Consider the following 24,876-nt stretch of genomic DNA (forward strand, 5'->3'; position numbering starts at 1 on the left):
GTTTTTACAGCAAAAACACTTAGATATTCAAAAATATTTAATAGAAAAGGGTATTATCATCAAAATAATAAAAATCATCCAACAACAAAATACATTTTGCTACACCAAATTCTCAGCTGGAATGGGGGGGGAAAAAAAAAGCATTAATTTCAATTTTGTTGTATTTGTAATTACTGCTTAGATCCACCAGATGTCAGTATTGAATAAGAGCAGAAAATACTCCACAGACGATCTGCTGTTGTAACTAGTTACAACAGCAGATATATGCAATTGATTATCTTTACAAGTTACCCAGGCACTTCTACAAGCGGTCTCTTCTATTAAGCTGTTTAACTTTTACTTCCCTTATCCACTGATTTTTAAAGGGAAATGATAATTTGCTACTAACTTGCAAGTGACTCTGCAGCAAGGTCCGTCATCCTCGCCACATCCTATATGAAAGTATCTCTCACTTTCGTTTTGTCCCCCCTATAGCCATTAGATTTTGAAACAAAGAAAGCTTACACTTTTAAAGTAGAGGCCTCCAACGTTCACCTGGACCACCGGTTTCACTCCGCGGGCCCTTTCAAGGACACGGCCACGGTGAAGATCAGCGTGCTGGACGTGGATGAGCCGCCGGTGTTCAGCAAGCCGCTCTACACCATGGAGGTTTATGAAGACACTCCCGTAGGGACCATCATTGGTGCTGTCACAGCACAAGACCTGGACGTGGGCAGCAGTGCCGTTAGGTAAGAAAAAGCAGTGCTTTCTGTTCTATGTGTCAGAAAGAGAATGAAAAGAAGACTCACCAGGCTTGTATGAATGATTTAGTTATAGAATGCAATGCTTGAAAGTGTAAAGGCTTTTCATGGTAAGTAGAATAAAGGAAGAGCCATTGGGTTTTCTTGATAGCTCAGCTGGTAAAGAATTCTCATGCAATGTGGGAGTGGGAGACATGGGTTCAAATCCCCGGGTTGGGAAGATCCCCTGGAGAAAGGAATGGCTCCCCACTCCAGTATTCTGGCCTGGAGAATACCATGGACTGTATAGTCCATGCGGTCACAAAGAGTCAGACACGACTGAACAACTTTCACTTCATAGGTTTTGAGCAAAAACATCTGATAGCAATCCCTGTAACGGGGTTTAGTAGTGACCGGATGTTGGACTTGTCACTCAAGCTGATCAACCTCAGTTTTTTATCCACAAAAGAGATTTAGTAGTCAGCCTAAAAGGATGAGTCTCACAAATAACAATATTAAGATACATTCTCAGTGCCCCAAATATCACATATATATAAAATACATTTTTCAATTATTCTAAAATCTCTGTCCCCTACCCAAAGTTGGTGTTTGAAAAAAGATTGTTCGACCATTCATAATTTGCAGTTTGTTTTTTTCACTGTGGCAATGGTATCTCCTGATAGAAGCACAATTGCAGTCAGATTTAAGGTAAGATGCATTGTGGAGTTGCTCAAAGTCCAGACTTGGCAAGGAGCTCCTTATTGGCATACGGCTGCTGAGTAGTGAGTCCGACAAAGCAATCAGTAAGACAAAGCAAGAGAAAGAAAGTGTAAGGAAACACTCACTCTTCCCCCACCCATAAATGTCACTTATATTGCTCAAACATGGTAGCATTCCCTTTTCCTCACTTATAAATTGATCCTGTAAGATATTTTGAGATTTGTTCTGATTCAGCTTTGCTTCTTCTGGGTACTTAATCTGTGCCGTGTGTTGATGCACCTACAAAAAGGACAGGAGGGGTGGGGAATACAATACCAAAAAAAAACCACAAACAACATATCCACAAAACAGAAACAGACTCACAGACATTGTGGTTGCCAAGGGCAGGTGTGGTGAGGGAGGGAAGGACTGGGAGTTTGAGATTAGCAGATGCAAACTGAAAAAGGGACAGAGAGAAAAACGGGGTTTGTTCTGAATCTTCTAATGCTAAGGAGTCGAAGCTTAGCATACAAAATCCAAACCAAAGAACATATTAAATAGATTTTAAAGCAAAACAGTACTCTGTTGCCATAGGAAAAATGCATAGATGCATACAAGATTTTAAGTCATGGGGTATTGAGTGATTAAAAAAAAAAATCAACCTTTCAGCGGTAGCCTCAATGTGTTCATAGCATAGAGAAAACTCTCAGGCAATGGCTTGAAAGCATAGAAGCTCTGCTCTTTTTATGTGTCAAATCTATCCCCTAAAATGGCCTAGATGCCTTCCTTCTCGAAGCATGTCTGTGATCAAGAGAGAACTCTAAAAGAGCACATTCGTCTTGAGAAAAGGAAGAAAAAGTGCCATTATTTAGCACCCTTACCTATCAGGTTGAATCCTGGCTCATTCCCTCATTGGGTTCAACTTGTTACACATGCTCAAATTATTGCATGATTCACTTTCAGTTAAAGTCCAGAAAAGTCTGTTTATTTTCAGTGTTCACAGGGGCATTCTCAAGAATCTGCTGCATTAGTAGTTGTTATACATTAATCTGTCATCATTTATCAGTCTTGTTCCTGAACACCCTGTGTGTGCTGCTAGTCATTGTGAAAGTAGAAAATGCTTGCTGAGTAGATTTACAGGTAATTTCAAGAATGTAAACAGAATGGAAGAAATACTGAAGGTTGTAAAGAAAGCAGTAAAAAATGTAAATAAATATGGATTGAAATTCTCTGCACTTTGATAGATGAGAATTGTGGGACAAAATGGGACATGATATCTTAGGGGACATGCTAAGTTGTTTAATTTGCTATGTTCTATTTTGAATACTGGTCATAGAATGATAGGGTCAAGATAAGAACAAAATATTATTTTAATGAAATACTTTTAAAAAATCAGAGCATTTGCAACTAAAAATATCACCCTGTAAAGGTAAAGGTGAGAATTACACACTTCTAAGCTAAGGAAATAATTAGATCCAACCCAAGTGTGTGGAATAAAGGAAGGCTACACTGTAGAGAAATTCTCCAGCTACAAGCCTATCTTCTTTGTTTTTCATGTCACAGAAGCTAGTGTCTGACAAGAGCTACTTTGAAATAAGGGAGCCATCCTTAGTCTTATTTCTAATGGGTGGCAGCCCAATTCACTGAAGCTGTAGACACAGATGGATCTAATTGATCCCCATGAGGAGTTGTCAAGAGACAGAGGTGGTTTAGAATCAACATAAAAGTTGTCTTACTTTCATGTCTTTGGAGGAAACAGTATACTTGAATCAAATCAGTTGAGAAATGTGGAGTATGAATCACTTCTAAGCCTGAAAACATGTTTGCTCACATAAAAATGATAGTAAAAATATGTTATAAAAAATTAGCATCAAAATGACAAATTACTTGGCATGTGTAGGTATGTTCTGTTTGTTTTCCTTTGCTTTACTGGTTTGCATTACCCTTTTCATGGGGTTATTGTGCCTGGTATTAATTTAAGACTAGGGTATTCGACATCACTGAGTATTTTATTAATATTATTATTTCATCATCACTGAGCATAGCAAAGAGCCAGAAAGCAATGGCATTAACTGGGACTACACAACTTTAGAAGAAATGTTCAGTTAGGTGTAATGCCCCCACAAGTAATTCATGTCCTGTCCCCTCTTGCCATGAGCTTAATTTCTAGCTATTGTTTCCTTTATATTTCTATTATTTGTCTTCTTTTTGTTGCTCAGTCCTTAAATCCTGTCTAACTCTTTGCCACCCCCATGGACTGCAGCACACCAGGCTTCCCTGTCCTTCACTATCTCCCAGAGTTTGCTCAGACTCATCCATTGAGTCAGTGATGCTAACTGTTTCATCCTTTGCCGGTCCCTTCTCTATTTGCCTTCAATCTTTCCCAATATCAGGGTCTTTTCCAGTGAATCAGCTCTTTGCACCAGGTGGCCATAGTATTGGAGATTCAGTGTGAGCATCTGTCCTTTCAAAGAATATTCAGAGTTGATTTCCTTTAGGGTTGACTGGTTTGGTTTCCTTGCGGTCTCAAGAGTCTTCTCCAAAACCACAATTCTAAAACCTCAATTCTTTCATGCTCAGCCTTCTTTATGGTCCAATTGTCACATCCCTATATGACTATTGGAAAAACCATAGCTTTGACTATATGGACCTGTGTCGGCAAAGTCATGTTTCTGCTTTTCAATACAACATCTCAGCCTTCTTTTGGTTTGTCTGAGCCTTCTTTCCAAGAAGCAATTTTTTTTTTTCTAATTTTATGGCTGCAGTCATCATTCACAGTAATTTGGGTGCCCAAGAAAATAAATCTATCACTGCTTCCACTTTCCCCCCTCCTATACATGATGAAGTGATGGGACTCGATGCCATGATCTTAGTCATACTCAGTGGCAATTCAGTTCAGTTTAGTTACTCAGTTGTGTCTGACTCTTTGCGACCCCATGAATCGCAGCACACCAGGCCTCCCTGTCCATCACCATCTCCCAGAGTTCACTCAAACTCATGTCCATCGAGTCGGTAATGCCATCCAGCCATCTCATCCTCTGTCGCCCCCTTCTTCTCCTGCCCCCAATCCCTCCCAGCATCAGAGTCTTTTCCAATGAGTCAACTCTTCGCATGACGTGGCCAAAGTACTGGAGTTTCAGCTTTAGCATCATTCCTTCCAAGGAACACCCAGGGTTGATCTCCTTTAGAATGGACTGGTTGGATCTCCTTTCAGTCAGGGACTCTCAAGAGTCTTCTCCAACACCACAATTCAAAAGCATCAATTCTTTGGCTTTCAGCTTTCTTCACAGTCCAACTGTCACATCCATACATGACCACAGGAAAAACCATAGCCTTGACTAGACGGACCTTTGTTGGCAAAGTAATGTCTCTGCTTTTGAATATGCTATCTAGGTTGGTCATAACTTTTCTTCCAAGGAGTAAGTGTCTTTTAATTTCATGGCTGCAGTCACCATATGCACCAGTGGCAATTAGCTAACAGCAAATAGTGATGTCATCATAGCTTATTCTTTGGCCAGAGTTTTTTAAGCATCACAATGATTATTTTATAGAGAATCTGAGGCCCAGGAAAACTCAATTACAACTTCAGTAAACTGGGAAGGACCTCCTTGAGGGTTCAGATGGTAAAGATTCTTCCTGCAATGCAGGAGACCCAGGTTTGATCCCTGGGTTGGGAAGATCTCCTGGAGAAGGGTAACCCCCTCCAGTATTCTTGCCTGGAGAATTCCATGGACAGAGGAGCCTGGTGGGCTAGAGTCTATGAGGTTGCAAAGAGTAGGACATGACTGAGTGACTAATATGAACATAATTAGCTAGATTCTGATTGTTCTGCTAATAAAGGTTTATTGAGGCATTTATCTAGGTTTTTGCATTGCTTTGTAATTCCAGAAGTTTGGGGAATACAAAGAAAATTTTATAATTTTCATTAACTTGTTAAAATAGGATGCCAAGACATGTCAGTAAAAGATATACAATATTTGATTTTTTAATATGTGATAACCAGGGACCTTATTATATACCTGCAAGCATTCTAAACACTTTACATAGGTTTGTCTTGTTTAAAACTTACAATAACTTTACTTAAACCTGAAAAGTGTTGTATTCAAGTATGTGAACATTGACATTGGTCAGGCTAGAAATATAAAATTAAAAAATACAGTTCTTTTACTGACACTTGTGTACATATGGAAAAAAAAAAGGTTATTATTCGAGATTTAGTACATCTTATTTTTCTAGATAATTACAATGTCCTTACAAGATTTACATATAGCTAAGAATTTATTGACAAAATTCAGTGGATTTATGATACAGATCTATAGCTCTAATTTGTATAAGGATTGGATCTTGATATCCAATGATGTATTTGCTTTTATTTTAAAACAAATTTTGCATTTTTGTAATGATATGATGGCTGAATGTCCAGATAATAGTTGTGATGGTGAATGTTTTGAAGCTATCTTTTTAAGCTTCATGTAACTCCTCAGAATGAAGCAATGTCCTAGTCTATGTTTTTTGTCTCATTGTTGTTGTTTTTTCTTTGTTTTTGTTCACACCATATGGCATGTGGGATCTTAATTCCCTGACCAGGGATTGAACCCATGCCCTCTTCATTGGAATTCTGATTCTTAACCACTGGATGGCTAGGGAAGTTCCTAAGTCTATGTTCTTTATTACTTACCTAAATGTTTGGGGTTTGCATTCTGTCTGCTAGAGTTTCAGTTTCTTTGCTTTCTCTCAAAGGGTTGAGTGCTCTATGTAAGTGTAAATTTCATAGCTCTTTCCCTCCTGTCTATAATTTACATACTTTTAGAGAATAGCTTTTTTTTAAATCAGTTATTTAGAATTTTTATATTTTTGATTTTTTTCAAAGATTGTTACTTCAAATATATCCTAAACTGATATAAATCTTTCATCATAAAATTATTATAATAGTCAGAATCCAGTTCATAAGCTGTCCAAGGTTATTTTGAGTTAAGAGAATGTGAGTAATTTTCAGAGAGAAGGAGCTAAACAGTTGACAAATCACAATAAAAGAAATGGAAGATTAGTTATCTAATCAAACAAAAAAACAGAAAATAAAAGCTTTCTTTCAAATGTGATGCCCATATTTGTGTATCAAATGGTAAATGACTCTAGTTAAAATGACGTCTTTCTTCAGAGACATTGGCCATGGCGGTCAGTGAGAGTAAATAGATCCAACTTGATTTGCAACAACTGGCATTTAATTCAGTTCAAGGGAATAGCTATGATGTGGCTACATAAAAAGGCTTCAGAAATAAGAGGAACAGTCAGCTATCTTTATAAGATAATTCAATGCATACAGGCAAATACAAAATATTAAGGATGGAACAATAAATTCAGCCCTACTCTAATGAAACTTTCTGTACAATCATTAAAACAAAATATAATTATTTTATCCTTCTCATTTGAGAAAGACTTAACAAAAATTCAAATATGTAAATAAGATAAAAGAAGTAAGAATGTAGAATTTTGTAATACTGATGCTCTTGAACTATGGTGTTGGAGAAAAAGACTCTTGAGAGTCCCTTGGACTGGAAGGAGATCCAACCAGTCCATTCTGAAGGAGATCAACCCTGGGATTTCTTTGGAAGGAATGATGTTAAAGCTGAAGCTCCAGTACTTTGGCCACGTCATGCGAAGAGTTGACTCATTGGAAAAGACTCTGATGCTGGGAGGGATTGGGGGCAGGAGAAGAAGGGGACAACCGAGGATGAGATGGCTGGATGGCATCACGGACTCGATGGACGTGAGTCCGAGTGAACTCCAGGAGATGGTGATGGATAGGGAGGCCTGGAGTGCTGCAATTCATGGGGTCGCAAAGAGTCGAACATGACTGAGTGACTGAACTGAACTGAACTGATGCTCAGTCCCTCAGTCATGTTCAACTCTTTGCAAACCTTTGGACTATAGCCAGCCAGGCTCCTCTGTCCATGGGATTCTCTAGGCAAGAATACTGGAGTGGGTTTTCATTTCCTCCTCCAAGGGATCTCCCTGACCCAGGGATCAAACCCATATCTCCTGTGTCTCCTGCATTGCAGGTGGGTTCTTTACCTGTTGAGCCATCAGGGAAGCCCCCCAATTTTTTTTAAGGAAGCAACAAATACTTCCTAGAGGGTTTTGGCAAGGCTTCATGGGAAGACCATGAGCAAAGGTATGATCACATAATTTACTCACTTAGCCAGGTATTACTGTTCATATTTTTAATCCTGAAAAAAACTTTCACTACATGCTTGCTATCTAAGTTCTTAAGTGTGGAACCCATATTTAATCAATATTTGCCTAAACTTAATTTTCTTTCCACTAGAGGAAGCTGCTTTGAGGTCCCTGCAGAATAAACCAAAGACAAGGTTTAATGCCTTGGGGGCAGAGGAGAGTTGATATCTAGACACAGGCAGAAAACCAAGTGTGACAATTAAAAAATGACTAAAAAAAAAAAAAAAATCCCCATAATGAGGAGCACTTAAGCCACATTGAAGAAAATAAAAAAGTATAACAGATATGATCTCAATACTATGTAGATTATGGTATATTCCTTTATCATCTGAGACCTATTTTACACTTATTACATGCCTCGAGATCGAATTTAAAGGTAGATGAACTGTACCTTAATTAATTTAATAATTTGATAATGTGTTTATCTTTCCATCAGACATTTCAAATAAACAAGGGAATCTGTCTTAATCGATATAAGACTTAATTCTGCTGAGAGGAAATAAAGAATGAAGAGGAGGATTAGAAAAAAAAAAAAAAACAAAAAACTAGCAGGAAATTAGAAAGTTTGAAAGTTTGAGAGAAACATATAGGGATTACCAAGAAAACAATGTAATTGTGATGTTGATGAAGCAATTACATTCTAAGTGTTGTGTGTGGCCTAAGTTCTCTGTAAGATGTTTATGGAAATAAATTGAACTGAATTTATTTTCATTTAGTTATCTGCAACCAGACATAATTTTTAAAAGGCAAACAAACATAAGAGAATAGTGAAGAGTGAAAATATTTTTATCTATTTTTAGTAATTTAACAAAATAATATTTCCTACCTGGACTTGAACAATTACTTCTACATTTTATTGCTTAAAGAATGAAATGTAATACTTTTAACATAACTCTGTGTCGTCAAGTACTTTTGTGTAAAAATGTGTTTGAGAATTGGGACAGGGTCAAAGTTAGCTTTTCCACTAACTGTGAGAAAGTTATTAGGCAAATTAAAAGAAACAATTTTAAGGGAAATGCTTACCTAATGAAGAGAACAAGACTTCGAGACATTTCTGAAAACTCATTTACAGAAAAGTAATAAAATTGTTCTCTGTCAAGTGGTTTGTGCAGATTAAGTTAATGCATTAATCTTTTGATTTCCATTCAATTATTAAAACAAATTTCTTAGCAACAGTCACTATGCATACTAGGAACTATAGATTTATATCATTTAGATCATAAATACCTTTTTCATTTGAATATTATCTTCTCACTTAATAAGTATAAGATGACACAGTCAGTATCCGAAGGTTTTACGCATTTAAACTGGTGAGCTGGGCCAAGCTAGACATTTCATATTATACTGTTGTGATTAGTTGCAATTAAGATATCAATCTACTCTTAGATTGGATAAGGGCTGTAACAAAGTAAACTACTGATGGCTCACACTGGGATGGTGTTTTCCAGAAACATATCAAAGGCGTTTTAGAACTGGGTTATGTCTTCTCTGAAAATACCCAGGAAATGAAGGAGTGTTTTCATTGTCAGTTCACTGATAATCAGTTCTTACCAATATTCCCTAATTGTTATACTGGGCAAAATATCACAATAGAAAATGGTCATTGCCTCAAGTTTATGATTCAGTCAGGCGTAAACATTAGCCAGTCACACTAAGATAGGACCTTAGTAAAATACCAGGACCTAGTCTTAAGAGTTTGACCATTTCCAGGAGGATGCTGAACATATTTCATTAAGTAGAAAATATTAAGAAGGCAGTAAGTTTTCTGAAGCTTCCCTGATGGCTCAGTTGGTAAAGTATCTGCCTGCAATGCAGGAGACTCAGGTTCGATCCCTGGGGTGAGATCCCCTGGAGAAGGGAATGGCAACGATTCCAGTATGCTTACCTGGGAAATCCAGGTATGGATTTCCAGAAATGGACAGAAGAGCCTGGAGGGCTACAGTCCATGGTGTTCCAAGAGTCAGCCAGACACTACTTAACAACTAAACCGAGAGGATAACATATAAACAAAGCGGGTACCAACTTCACAAGATGATGGAGATAAAAACTAAATGCCAGAAAATAGTGAATGAGGACCAAGCAAAAGCACTCTTGTAAAAAATAAAGCCTGACGCTGTTCCAGTGCTTTGTGCTTCTAGGGTTTGCGGGGGTTTTGTAGTTCAGGAAGTTTTGTTTTGGTTTTGTTTTTCTTTTTGCTGCACTGGGTCTTAGTTGTGGCACGCAGGATCTTGCTCTAGTTGTCTGATGAGGGATCCAATCTGAATCCCCTGAATCGGGAGGGTGAAATTTTAACCACTGGATCACGAGGGAAGACCCTCAGATGTTTTAAAGTTGAAAGATATATATGTTACAATTTGGTGCTACCACAAAGCATACCATTATGTGTTAAGAAGAAGGATTTTTGTTTTAAATGGAAAATAATACCAAATAATGGATAATGTGGAAAGAGAGTGGGAGGAAAGGATACATACATACACATACATGTGTGTAAACATCCCACATGTACGATTCTATAACTAGATACATACATCTTATCTCACTTCATCTGTACCACACTTTCCCTTACATGGCTAGATCGGCATTATTTTCCAAATTTTATAAGAGACAAGGAGAACAGATAATAGAGAGAAAGATTCCTAACCTAGTTGGACAAGGTAAGTGAAGGAACTGGTTTATCTCCCTAGTTTATCTCTCCATAAAGTTTATGTTCTTCATTCTATATATATATATATTTCTTTGCCTCTCAGTGGTGGCTAATTTATGGAATGCAAACTTTATATCAGTGTTAGACTGAAATAACTAAATAAATGAAATTTGCCTGTTCACTTTCCAATATATTGAATTTTGGTTTGATATATATACATATCAGAGAAGATATATGTATATATGTGTATGTATCAACAGAGATAGGCACATATTTTATGCATGCACTATTTAAGTTCTTGAAGTTTTCAACTCATTACTGGATAAAGTTAAAACTACAGTTAAAAATAATCTGTGGGGATTCCCTGGTGGCACAGTGGTAAAGAATCTACCTGCCAATTCGGAAGACACAGGTTTGATTCTTGGTCTGGGAAGATCCTGCATGCAACAATACAAGTAAGTCCGTGGGCTACAATTGTTGATCGTGCTCTAGAGCCCAAAAAACTGAGCTCATGCTCTGCAACATGGGAGGCCACCAAATGGAGAAGAGAAGCCCGTGCACCACATCTCTCCCCAGCTAGAGAAAAGCCTGTGGAGCAACAGAGACCCAACACAGCCAAAACAACAAATAAATAAAATATTTGTAAAAATTATATTTAAAGAATGACCTGTGAGTCTATAGTGATTCATTATATATGTATTCTGTCTGAATCAGCTTTATAAACTGTAACATGCTGTAAGTGTTAACTAGAAGTCAAGTGATCAGTTTTTCCATTTTTTTTCTGGGACCAAGGACACTCAGTGCTAGTACTGAATAAGTCCTCACTCAGCAAACCTGAAATAGTGGATTGTCCTAAGTAAGACATTTCCTTGAAGTAGAAATATTTAACTATTCTATAGGTAGTAGGATCTGTGCATTGACTCAAGGTAAGGTTTAAGTTGCAGATGCTATGTGCAGATAACACCTCAGATCCTTGGCAACACAGAGATAAAGGGGCCACTAGTAATTTAAACGGCCTTGAGTAAGAGAGACAAACACAGGCACAAAACGTGTATAATCTGTCTTTTGTATGCCACAATCTGCAAAACAATTGAATGCTAAAACAGCAAAGAAGGACCTAGTCATTGCATAGTTTTACAATGGTACAAATACAGAAGAGCTCTAAATAATATTATACAGTTTAACGAGTAAATGAGAAAAGAAGAAAGGAATTCCTGAAACCAATGGAGATTCTACTTAAGGAATGGGAGCATGAGAAGTTCTTCCAGTGAAACATGCATAAATGGTGAAAATTATTTGTTAAAGCTTACTAAAAACCATTTGCTCTCTTTGGAAGATTTACTAAAAGCATATAGCAAATGATGAAACATTTACTCAAGATCGACTAAAACTTTAGAACAGCAAGAGGCTGTGGAACTTGACCTAGGACCTGCTCTCTCACTTCCACTCTCATCTGCCAGTTAAGCCGGATAGAGAATTCTCTCTGGACCCTGGACAGAATTGTTAAGAAAAGATGGCTCCTCTGTCCTCAGCTCTCAATCATGAGATATATCATCTTGCTGGGAGGGGCAAGATGCCAGTGTTTCCAATCTCCACCTCTGAGTTCTCACTCAACCTCACTCACAGGGAGAAGTCCTTTCCCACGTCGGCTGAAAATTTGGAGTCTAGTCACCCTCACTTCATGTTGTTTGTTTCATTCTTGGAGAGTCTAAATGAGAATGAAATGAGAAGACCATCCTGCCTCCATCCAGGACCTGTAGAGTTAGAGAATTTCCTAGGGTAAAACAGTCTGTATGACTAGACAACTTTCAGTTCATTTTAGTTCAGTCACTCAGTCGTGTCTGACTCTTTGTGACCCCATCAATCGTAGCATGCCAGGCCTCTCTGTCTATCAGCAACTCCCGGAGTTCACTCAAACTCATGTCCATCGAGTCGGTGATGCCATCCAGCCATCTCATCCTCTGTCATCCCTTTCTCCTCCTGCCTCCAATCCCTCCCAGCATCAGAGTCTTTTCCAGTGAGTCAGCTCTTTGCATCAGGTGGCCGAAGTATTGGAGTTTCAGCTTTAGCATCATTCCTTCCAATGAACACCCAGGACTGATCTCTTTTAGGATGGACTGATTGGATCTCCTTGTAGTCCAAGGGACTCTCAAGAGTCTTCTCCAACACCACAGTTCAGAAGCATCAATTCTTTAGCTCTTCCCAGAATATTTGCTTCCCTTTATTTTCCAGCTTTAATAGACATAAGATTATAAAAGTACTAACTATAAAAATGTTTTACTAATTTTTTTTTACTATATCAATATACTGTAGATTGTTGTTTAGTTGCTAAGTCATGTCTGACTCTCTTGTGAACCCATGGATGGTAACCTGCCTGGTTCCTCTGTCCATGAGGTTTCCCAGGCAAGAATACTGGAGTGGGTTGCCATTTCCTTTTCCAGGGGATCTTCCAGACCCAGGGGTCAAACCTGTGTCTCCTCAATGACAGGTGGGTTCTTTACCACTGAGCCACCACCAGGAAAAAAAATATGTTAATATATACGTATATGTGTATATGGGCTTCCCTTGTGGCTCAGCTGATAAAGAATCCTCCCAAAATATGGGAGACTTGGGTTCAATCCCTTGGTCAGGAAGATCCCCTGGAGAAGGAAATGGCAACCCATTCCAGTATTCTTGCTTGGAAAATCCCATGGATGGAGGAGCCTGGCAGGCTACAGTCCATGGGTTGCAAAAAATTGGACAGGACTGAGTGACTTCACTTTCACTTTTCATATATATAATAGCACACGGCTACATAGGAGTAAAATTTCTATATTTTATTAGAATTCAGTTCAGTTCAGTTCAGTCACTCAGTCTTGTCTGGCTCTCTGCGACCCCATCAATCCCAGCACACCAGGCGTCCCTGTCCATCACCAACTCCCAGAGTTTACTTAAACTCATGTCCATCGAGTCAGTGATGCCATCCAGCCATCTCATCCTCTGTTGTCCCCTTCTCCTCCTGCCCCCAATCCCTCCCAGCATCAGAGTCTTTTCCAGTGAGTCAACCCTTTGCATGAGGTGGTCAAAGTATTGGAATTTCAGCTTTAGTAGCAGTCCTTCCAATGAACACCCAGGACTGATCTCCTTTAGAATGGGCTGGTTGGGTCTCCTTGCAGTCCAAGTGACTTCCAAGAGTCTTCTCCGACACCACAGTTCAAAAGCATCAATTGTTCGCTGCTCAGCTTTCTTCACAGTCCAACTCTCACATCCATACATGACCACTGGAAAAACCATAGCCTTGACTAGACAAACCTTTGTTGGCAAAGTAATATCTCCTTTTTAATATACTATCCAGGTTGGTCATAACTTTTCTTCCAAGGAGTAAGCGTCGTTTAATTTCATGGCTGCAGTCACCATCTGCAGTGATTTTGGAGCCCCCCAAAATAAAGTCTGACACTATTTCCACTGCTTCCCCATCTAGTTCCCATGAAGTGATGGTTAGCAAAAATTTCAATCTACATTGAGTAGTATACAGTAAAACCTGGAGCAGATAAAAAGAAAATAAAAATATAGAGTATAACATTATTATTTAATAAAATAATTAATATTCCATTGGAATAATATGCACTCAGTGCAAAAGGAAGTAGCAGAGGAGAAATCCAGAAACACCACACCTTCACAATCTTCAATCTATAGAAATGAAATTTCCAGGTAATTGGAGTTTACCCCAAGTAATGAATTAAATTAAAAAAAAATGAACTAATAAGTTTAAAACATCTTAAAACTTATCACTTACTGCACAGCTTGAATATATGAAAATGATTGAATTGCTCAGTTTAAATTGGGAAATTGTATAGTATGTGAAGTGCCAGTCGCTCAGTCGTGTCTGACTCTTTGTAACCCCATGAACTGCAGCCCATCAGGCTCCTCTGTTCATGAAATTCTCCAGGTAAGAATGCTGGAATGGGATGCTATTCCCTTCTCCAATAGCATGTGGATGAAGCTATTATTTAAAATAGGGCTTAGGAAAAAATGAAGCATATGTTTGAAAAGTGAGACTTTATTGTAGTGTCAGAGCAAAATGTGTTTGTTAAGAGTGTGGAGAAAAGGGAACCCTCCTACACTGTTGGTGGGAATGCAAACTAGTACAGCCACTATGGAGAACAGTGTGGAGATTCCTTAAAAAATTGCGAATAGAACTGCCTTATGACCCAGCAATCCCACTGCTGGACATACACACCGAGGAAACCAGAATAGAAAGAGACACATGTACCCCAATGTTCATCACAGCACTGTTTATAATAGCCAGGACATGGAAACAACCTAGATGTTCATCAGCAGATGAATGGATAAGAAAGTGGTGGTACATATACACAATGGAGTATTACTCAGCCGTTAAAAAGAACACATTTGAATCCGTTCTGACAAGATGGATGAAACTGGAGCCGATTATACAGAGTGAAAGAAAGTCCAGAAAGAAAAACACCAATACAGTATACTAACACATATATATGGAATTTAGAAAGATGGCAATGATGACCCTGTATGCAAGACAGCAAAAAAGACACGGATATGTAGAGCGGACTTTTGGACTCAGAGGGAGAGGGAAAGGGTGGGATGATTTGGGAGAATGGCATTGAAACATGTATACTATCATGTAAGATTTGAATCGCCAGTCTATGTCCGATGCAGGATACAGCATGCTTGGGGCTGGTGCACGGGGATGACCCAGAGAGATGTTATGGGGAGGGAGGTGGGAGGTGGGTTCATGTTTGGGAATGCATATACACCTGTGGTGGATTCATGTCAATATATGGCAAAACCAATACAGTATTGTAAAGTAAAATAAAGTAAAAATAAAAAGTAAAAAAAATTAAAATTAAAAAAAAAGATTGGAACAGAATGATCACAGGAAACAATAATTAAAAAACAATATTCCATCCATGAAAAGTGTATGGGAATCCCATCCATTGTATATGGATATTAGTAGTAGAAACAGCACTGCAAGTTATATTCAGGCTCTCCAGTCATGCTTAGATTTAATGCTCTATCATATCTGCACCACACATGAATATTTTAACATCAATATTTATTATTCTTGGTGCTTATGGTTTTCTGAGGAAACCCGTTATGACCTTGTGCAGCTCTGACATCAAAGTCTTCATTCTATTTATCCAAAATAATAATTTTTATAGATTCCATTTTCCTGTCCTAGCTCCATCACACTGAAATGACAAGTAAATCTGACACCCACTCACATGAGTATCCTAGTCAAAGTAAAGGACAACAGCATGTTTCATGTCTTCTTTCCTTCAGCCTGCATGTGAATGTGTTCTAAATCATTCAGTTGTGTCTGACTCTTTGCAACCCCAAGAACTGTAGCCCACCAGTCTCCTCTGTCCATGGGATTCTCCAGGCAAGAATACTGGAATGGGTTGCCATGCCCTCCTCTAGGGGATCTTCCTGGGCCCAGGGATTGAACCCACATCTATTATGTCTCCTGCATTAGCAGGAAGATTCTTTACCACTAGCACCATCTGGGAAGCCCAGCCTGCATAGCCCTAGTTATCTCAACCACTCACAACCCATTGAATTAAATCTCTTCCCAGCTCTAGTGACTCTCTTTGTCTCTTGGCAAGATTCTGGTTTACGGGAAATGCTTAACAGTCTTGTCCCCTTCAAATACATTCACCCTCTGCCTTGAAAGTGATGAACAGTTATCCCATACCCTAATTATACCCTTTGAATTGTTCATTAACTACAAGATCATGTTTTATCTCCTTAATATAATTTACAAAACCCTTCTTGACCTAAATAGCTTATCTTTTTTTCAGGTTATTATTCCTTTCAGATATTTTACTGAAATTCCTAACAGCTTATAGTTTCCCACAAAATCTCTATGGTTTTCCTACTGGTGTTGATATTCCTAAGATACCTTTCTTCTTCCTTTGTCTGCCTCCTTTTTCTCATAAATAATTCCTTTATAGCCTTCTGAAAATGAAAGGGGGCTTCCCTGGTGTCTCAGACTGTAAAGAATCTGCCTGCAATTCAGGAGACCTGGGTTCAATCCCTGGGTCAGGAAGATCCCTTAGAGAAGGAAAGGGCTACCCACTCCAGTATTCTTGCTTGCAGAATTCCAAGGACAGAGGAACCTGGTGGGCTTGGTTTTGCAGTCTACAGTTTTGCTGCTGCTACTGATGTTCCTAAAATATCTTTCCTCCTCTCCTTAGTCTGCCTCTCTCTTCTCATAAATAATTCCCTTATAGCCTTCTAATGCCAGTCAAACATCGTGTGTGGGAAGGTTTGCCTGAACCAATAGGTGTTGAACCAGGGATCTTCTTTGTACCCCTGTCTTGTCTTTTCTGTCCTTCTATCAAACATAATAATCCTCTTTATATACTTTCTTCCAACTAGACTCATTATTAGTGAGCATTATACTTTATAATTTCCTTTGTGCTTCAACCCTACTACAATAGTGGTAGCATAGTGGGCACTCAGCAAATATTTAGTGAGTTCTACCATTAAACACCAGCCACCATTAGTCTACACCAGCAATTCTTCAGAAATGCTATGGTCACCAAGGAAGTTCAGTAACAATCCACCTCAAATTAGGCATGTTACCAAGTTGAATAAAGGTGCTGAAAATGGGTGCTGAAAATGCTTTTTTATTCCAAAAGGCATCTTGCAATAGCGAGAATGAAGCTCATTATATGCTGTACTCACTGGCTTTTAAGTTCATTTATAATTTTTGAAATCATTTCTATGAGACAGGATGCTACACTGAACTCATAAAGCATCAATGCATTTCAAAAATCAACAATGGAAATGTCAAAGGCAGATAAGAAGCTTGGTTCTTACTCTGATCCTATCAGTTACTAATGAATACTGACAAGTTATAAATCTCCACCTATAAAGACAAACTAGTTTTGACCTAGTTCTAAAATGTTACACACACTGTCCCGATTTTAAATAACCTGTTTGTCAAGATTAAAACTTGCTATTTTGAAACACAAGCCTTGATTAACATTTCATGATGACCGGGGATTTAGAGGGGCTGACTACAATGCTGTCATCTGTCTTCAGCCACTGTTTGTAAGGACCTCACTTTGATTCTCCAGTCACAAAAATGGTGATAAATATTTAGAACAGTACCTGGCACATAGAAAGATTTCAAAATGTCTGTTAATATGATGTTTGAAAATATACCTTTAAAATAATTTTACATATATCACTCTATATGTTCACTGCTACATAAAGATTTATACAAATGCATATTTTTCTAAAATGCATTTCATTTCATATTCTTGGATTTCTTATTCCAACTGTTTCACATAAAGAAAGTGGATCACTTTCTATCAAGGAGTTTGGCTAATAAAGAACATAAAGAGACAGTATAGCCAAGGTCACTTTTTTTAAGAAACTTGTTCTGAGTTTCTTAAAAGTAATAAGAGTAATAAAACAACCATGGTCATTTTTTGTGTGTTTGAGGAAAATATTTCTGTGCAATTATAGCACCTGTCAGTTTAAAAATTTCCCCTTAGTTTCCCTAACATGATTTTTTATTTTTTCTGTTCATGGAAACAAAGATGCTACCTCTGTTCTGACCTAAGTTCTTTGTAGCTGTTTCCAGATGCCTACCCCACCCCCAGCTCTTCCCACAGCCACCATTAAGGAGTCTTTTACTGCTTGAAAAAGTTTTAATATTCAGCAGGTTAAGGAAACCCATGGTCAGCTTTAGAATTTTAGTCTCTGCTGAGCTTTCAAGGTGTCAAGACCCTAAAATAATATGAACAGCAGGAGTACTAAATCTTTCATTATTCCCAGTTTCCCCTTGAGCATACTGACTTTGCAATAAAGAAGCTGTCACTTACACTCTTCTTTATTGCAAGGTGGGTAATAGCTACAGGGAGAAAAATAAGGAACTGTGTCAAGTTAGCCTGACTGCCATTATGATGAATGTGTAATCATTGCACATTTGCATCTCCTCTTTTTGTGCACAGGTACCTCATAGATTGGAAGAGTGATGGGGACAGCTACTTTACAATAGATGCGACTGAAGGAACCATCGCCACTAATGAATTACTAGACAGAGAAAGCACCGCGCAGTATAATTTCTCCATAATTGCGAGTAAAGTTAGTAAGTATGGCATGGACGGAATCAACGTTATACTGCAGTTCTTTGAATTTCACACTCTTAAACGAGTCCCTGCTGAGCTGTTTTTCAGTTTTGGACTGACAGCTGAGTGGTCTCCTGGGGAAACTCAGAAACCTGCTCCTTTTCCTCATAGCCTAAGTCCAGAAAAATTGTGACAGCTGCCACTGCTCTTTGTTTGCAGGACGGCAGGAATATCTAGCAGTGTTTTCATGGTGTGAGCTCACTTCTTTCCACCTTGTAACCTTAAAAATCTGCCATAGTTCCAATGTCTTTCCACATTGCACCCCTGCATATATTATGCAGAGTTTCATAGGCCAGGCAGGAGGGAATCATCATCACATAAAATCACCTATTCTGAAATAGTTTTGGAAGTTAAAGAGAGCATGATTTTATTTATTCATTTATTTTCACTGTGTCATGTAACATGTAGAATCTCCATTCTAGAGATTGAACCTGTGTCCCCTGGAAACACAGAGTTTTAACCATTGGCCCACTGAATGAAATCCTGAAGAGAACATTTATAAAGTCACCCTTCTTCTTTCTCTCTTCTTTCGTTAGCATATATGTTTTTATGAACACCACTGTGGAAGAATATACAGGAGTTTTAAGTGCAATTCTTCAAGGAATCATTCGGAATCTATAGGACTGTTAGGCATTACTCCTTGGGTTGGCTTCTGCTTGGTCCAGAATCCTCTAGACTTAGAGTGGTGGTAGGTCATGTGTGTTTGGCTGGACAATGGAGGATATTATCAAGGTAACAAGCTTCCTAAGGTAACAGGTCAGGGTAGGAGTGGAGACATTGGCTTTCAACATACTTGTCTATAATGGAAGTGCATCATAACAGTTCTTCTTCATAAGGTCTATTGAAAGCTTTGAGGAAATCCCAAGTATATCGTATATTGCTTTCCTATTTCCTTTTGTGCATCTGGTACAATGTTCTGGCAGCTAATGTCACCTTTCAGTGCAGGGAGGAGCTAACCAAACATGTCTATTGAGAGGTTTTTGATCAGTCTCAACTCAGTGGGTGTAGATAGGAAAGTGTTAGCCTCACTCAGTTGTGTCCGACTGTTTGAAACTCCATGGACTATAGCCAGCCAGGCTCTTCTGTCCACAGGATTTCCCAGGCAAGAATGCTGGAGTGGGCTGCTATTTTCTTCTCCAGGAGATCTTTCGGACCCAGGGATCGAACCTGTGTCTCCTGTGTTGGCAGCCTGGTTCTTTACGACTGACCCACTGGGGAAGCCCATTTTATATATTCTAGGGTGTATATGTTAATACCAAACTCCTAACTTAACCCTTCTCTGATTTTCCCCTTTGCTAACCATAAGTTTGTTTTCTAAGTCTGTGAGTTTATTTCTGTTTTGCAAATACATTTGATTTTATTATTTTCTTAGATTCCATATAAAAGTGATATCATATATTTATCTTTGGCTTTACTTCATTTAGCTTAATAATCTCTAGATCCATCCATGTTGCTGCAAATGTTATTATTTCACATAAATCTCTCTCATATACCCCTGGATGATGAGACAGCACTCCCCTTTTTGCCACTACTTCTAGGATTAAAGCAGACTGGCTAAGTGGACTGCCCAAATACTAGCTCTCTTCATGTAATTTTTGGGTTATTTGGTGTTGGCGTTCTGAGCATCCCATCTGCCCATGAGCTTGTTATGAGCACCCAGTGGTAGACCCTACAGCTTCTTCATTTCAGGTCCAGGGCCTCTCGGGCTGCAGATGGTTTTCTTGGGAGAGTTCACAGCATGGTTTCTCAGTTCCAGCTTTCTGCGCTGTCCACTCGATCCTGAGGAAACTCACACATCCCTGCCATGCTAAACACGCACACTGAAGGCTGCTCCTCCACTGTAGGCTTTCTCTGTCCTGCTGTCTCCTTTCAAATCTGCCTTCCTTGCTCAGTTAGCCTCTCAGAATGGATCATCCAGTCAGCTGCCTGAACAGACCTGCTATCAGGAGAACAGAAGGGAACGTTAGCCTCGCCCGCTTTCTTTGAATGCTTTTCTGATTGAAAGTTTCCTCTCCCGCTAGATGGGGGCTTCCCTGGTGGCTCAGACAGTAAAGCATCTGTCCGCAATGCAGGAGACCCGGGTTTGATCGCTGGGTCAGGAAGATCCCCTGGAGAAGGAAATGGCAACCCACTCCAGTACTCTTACCTGGAAAATTCCACGGATGGAGGAGCCTGATGGGCTACAGTCCATGGGGCCGCAAAAAGTCGGACACGACTGAGCGACTTCACTTTCACTTTCCTGCTAGATATCTTTCTCCCTTCCCATATCAACTCCTATTATGGTTACATATGTTATTCATCATCTTTTTCACACTTTCAATTATTTCAACTCTGAATTATTTCCTTTATCCATAATAGTGAGGGAAGTTTAACTATAATATGGTTAGAAAATAAACGTTAGTTTCCTTAGATCTTCGACAAGTAGAGTGAAAATGAGATATCTAAGTTATGGGGTAAAGACTTCTGTGAACTCCATTATATTCACTCTGATGATTTAGATGTATTAGGTGATAACTGACCAGAAGTAGCCTATTCAAATAATTTCAATTATTTAAAACATATTGTCTATAATAAAATAGTTTTTACTAAAACTATTCTGTGCCACCTAACCTTTCTGTTAATATACATGGAAAATGTGTATTTTTTTTAAGGCAGATATTAGATCCAGTACTTTAACTCAAGATGAAAGTCTGTCTCTAGTTCTTCACTCACCTGTACTGTAGCTCTAAAAGTTCTCCTTCTCCCCATGGGGTACAAAAGCCACCAAAAACCATCATCATGGTATGAGGGCACCTGTAGTAGCAGGTTCGACACTTCAGGTCAGAGCCTGGCTTCGACCATTTGGAGAATGTAAGGGGTGTATGCATTTTACAATGCTTTGTTCCTAAATTTATCATTTTTCAAATTTAGAGAACCAGATTTTTTTAAAAAAATTATTTTATGTTGGAGCATCATTGATTAACAATATTGTGCTATTTTCAGGCCATATTTTGTTAATTATCAGTATAATTAGGGCACACACTGACTCCACTCCAATCTCTACCTTCTATGTCCGGTCAGTTCAGCTGAGTCATGTCCAGCTCTTTGCAGCCCCCTGGAGTGCAGCACGCCAGGCTTTCCTGTCTATCGCCAAGTCCCAGAGCTTGCTCAAACTCATGCCCATTGAGTTTGTGATGCCATGCAACCATCTCATTCTCTGTTGTCACCTTGTCCTCCTGCCTTCAATCTTTCCCAGCATCAACGTCTTTCTAAGGAGTCAGTTCTTTGCATCAGGTGGCCAAAGTTTAGGAGTTTCAGCTTCAGCATCAGTTCTTCCAATGAATATTCAGGGCCGATCTCCATTAGGATTGACTGGTTTGATCTTGCAGTCCAGGGGAATCTCAAGAGTCTTCTCCATACCACAGTTCAAAAGCATCAGTTCTTTGGTGCCCAGCTTTCTTTATGATCCAACTCTCACATCCACACGTGACTACTGGAAAAAACCATAGCTTTGACTAGACGGACCTTTGTTGGCAAAGTACTGTCTCTGCTTTTTAATATGCTCTCTAGGTTGGTCATAGCTTTTCTTCCAAGGAGCAACCATCTTTTAATTTCATGGCTGCAGTCACATCCTATGTAGTTTTTACCTAAATGCAACTTAGGAATCCCCACAGTATGGAGTCTCATCAGTTATGTTGGCACTCAATGGGACATAAGCAGCACTGGGACTTAGACTCATAACTCATACATATAACACACCTTATAAGAGGGCGGCTGGCTAATATTTCTAAATTATCTACTTCTATCCACTCCACTGTCTATTCAAAGACTACTGAGAGGAATTTAGTATCTTCAAAGAAGTCTGGTGAGACAAACACTATGCACCTTACATCTCCATGGAAAAGAAAGAGACTAAGCACATATCACATGGTAATTAATGATTCTGCAATAAGAATAGGTTATTGTGGGTTTTATTTGAGCTCACAGAGTTTAAAAGTCAACTTTATTTAAATTTTAATATATAAGGTTGCTTTCTCTGCTCAAACTAGCCAGCCTGAGCAGGAAATTATTGTCATGGTGAATGAGTACGAAATAAAGAGCCCACATTTACCCTGCCAAGTGGAAAAAAATTGTGTAAATGTACCTTATTGCAGATTATACTAGCATATGCTTTGGCCCTGACCCTTCTATAAAAACTCTCAGATGAAATGAAATGGTACAATGATTGAACAACTTCCAATTAATTAAAAAGCAACCATTAATCAGTGTTACAACAATTGGCGGTCCAAATAATTTTATTAGACCCCTAATAATTCTTTAATGCATTACTGCTTTGCTGTTTTTATTATACTAATCTTGCAAATTGAAAAAAAAAAGTGGAAATCTCAAAAATTCACTTCATTCAAATTGTCAGAAACTTTCAACAGAAATGTTTCTAATTTTTTGTGTTCTTTAGGGGAGTATTGACTATAACACATATTCCTATATAAACATAATTATAAACACCTACATTAAAGCCTTAGAAAATTTACAAAATTATAAAATAAATGGATGATATGAGACAATTCTTCTTTTCTTGATTGTGTTAGTTATCCAGATGGTGATACATTGTTCCCATTCATTGTGGAACAGATCGGAAATCAGTGGTAGACTTACTAAGTGCTATATTTGGGGAATATGTTGTATGTAAGTACACCATTATAAGCTGGGATTAAACTGTAAGGTAATTAATTTTTAAGGTTATTTAGCATTAGAACTACTTTGCATTAATGTTTCTTACTTCAACATAATGCAAATAATGTCATCTTCAGTAGAGAAAAATCAACCTGAGATTATTATCTGTAATAGGCTTAACAAAATTTCATCTAAATTTTTATAAACTTCTGTAGAGCATTATTTACATTCAAAGCATTATTGGTTGTGGTTAAAACTAAGATTGAAGTCTGTTCCTAAGGAGAGTTTGGGAATAGTTAGAAGTTGATCCCCCAAATTAATTTAGTTAGTTAAAACTATGCAACTTACACTGAATTCAATGGACTTAAGTGTGCTCTCAGATAGCCTTCAGGGAAAGAAGCAAAAGGTTTATACTGACCAAACAGGTCATTAAGAAATGAAAGATTTAAACAGAGCAAATAAAATTTTTTAGTAAAATTTTTTAAAGGGTTTCCTTCTGCCTGTGTGCCAAATAGACATGGAATAGTGTTCTCAGGCCAAATGAGAAAAAGTACCTACTTTTTCTATAATAATTGTAAGAAATGTTTTAAGCTAGTAAACCAAACTATTATAGTAACTTTATATATATTCACTCAGTTTATTGCTATCCACATTGCAAGAGTGAAGAAACTGTAAACTAAGATATATTTCATTTGTCACACAGTGAATGACTAACCAAAACAAGACTGGAGCCAGGGCTTCCCAGGTGGCACTGATGAAAGAATCCACTTGCCAATGCAGGAAACACAGTAAGACACAGGTTTGACTCCTGGATCAGGAAGATCCCCTGGAGGAGGAAATGGCAACCCTCTCCAGTATTCTTGCCTGAAAAATTAAATGGACAGAGGAGCCTGGCTGGCTGCAGTCCTATGGTTGTAGAGTTGGACATGACTTAGCAACTGAAAAACAACATAGTAATTATATGTACATTTGCAATGTACAAATAATTGAATTGAAATTAGTGTTAATCTTGGCATCTAACTATATCTATCCATCTATATTTAAGCTCATTAGATTACTTACCTATTAGAGTTCTATAGTTAATTTGCATTTAAAAAATAATATGTGAATGTGAAATTGTTAATCCTTCAATCATGTCTGATTCTGTGATCCCATGGACTGTAATCCACCAGGCTCCTCTGTCCATGGCATTCTTCAGGTGAGAATACTATAATGGGTAGTCATTCCCTTCTCTAGGGGATCTTACCCATCCAGGGATTGAACCTGGGTCACTCACATTGCAGGCAGATACTTTCCTGCCTGATCTACAAAGACTCAAAATATGAGACTAGGGAAATTTATGTGCAATGATATGTGTGTGGCCGTGTTGTAGGTGGGTAGATTTCAATCTCTATCCAATAGGTATCTATCACTAGATCACACTCAAAACAAAACAAAACAAAACAAAACAAAACAAAAAAAAAAACAAACTACAGCAGTTCCTAATGATTTCATTGTGATAATTTCCCTATATTTAGAAAATCCTGTCTACCTATACTATGCCACCTCCTACCTGCTCACTGCCTTTAATGGCAGTGCCTTTTCCAGTGCCAAAGATATAAAGAAGATCCTGGACAGAGCAAGGACCAATGAGGTAGATGATGACCTGGCTCAACAAAGTCACGTGTGAGCTGAAAGGAAAACAACACTGAAGATATTAGTTACTGTCCAGGGTATTAACGAGCTGGCCAGCACACCTGCCTCCAGAGGGATACTCTGCAACTCCTGCCAA

General features: G+C 38.4%; 1 protein-coding gene across 1 annotated transcript in view; it reads left to right on the forward strand.

Annotated features, from left to right (window-relative positions):
• The window catches only part of CDH12 (cadherin 12), a 234,760-nt gene that overhangs the window by 181,770 nt on the left and 28,114 nt on the right, over nt 1-24,876 (forward strand). The window contains exons 6-7 of the mRNA XM_018065476.1: nt 475-728; nt 18,276-18,412. Of these exons, the coding sequence (XP_017920965.1) occupies nt 475-728; nt 18,276-18,412 (391 nt within the window). The remainder of the gene's footprint in view (nt 1-474; nt 729-18,275; nt 18,413-24,876) is intronic.

The sequence above is a fragment of the Capra hircus genome, chromosome 20, assembly GCF_001704415.2.
Source record: "Capra hircus breed San Clemente chromosome 20, ASM170441v1, whole genome shotgun sequence".
Classification (NCBI taxonomy): domain Eukaryota; kingdom Metazoa; phylum Chordata; class Mammalia; order Artiodactyla; family Bovidae; genus Capra; species Capra hircus.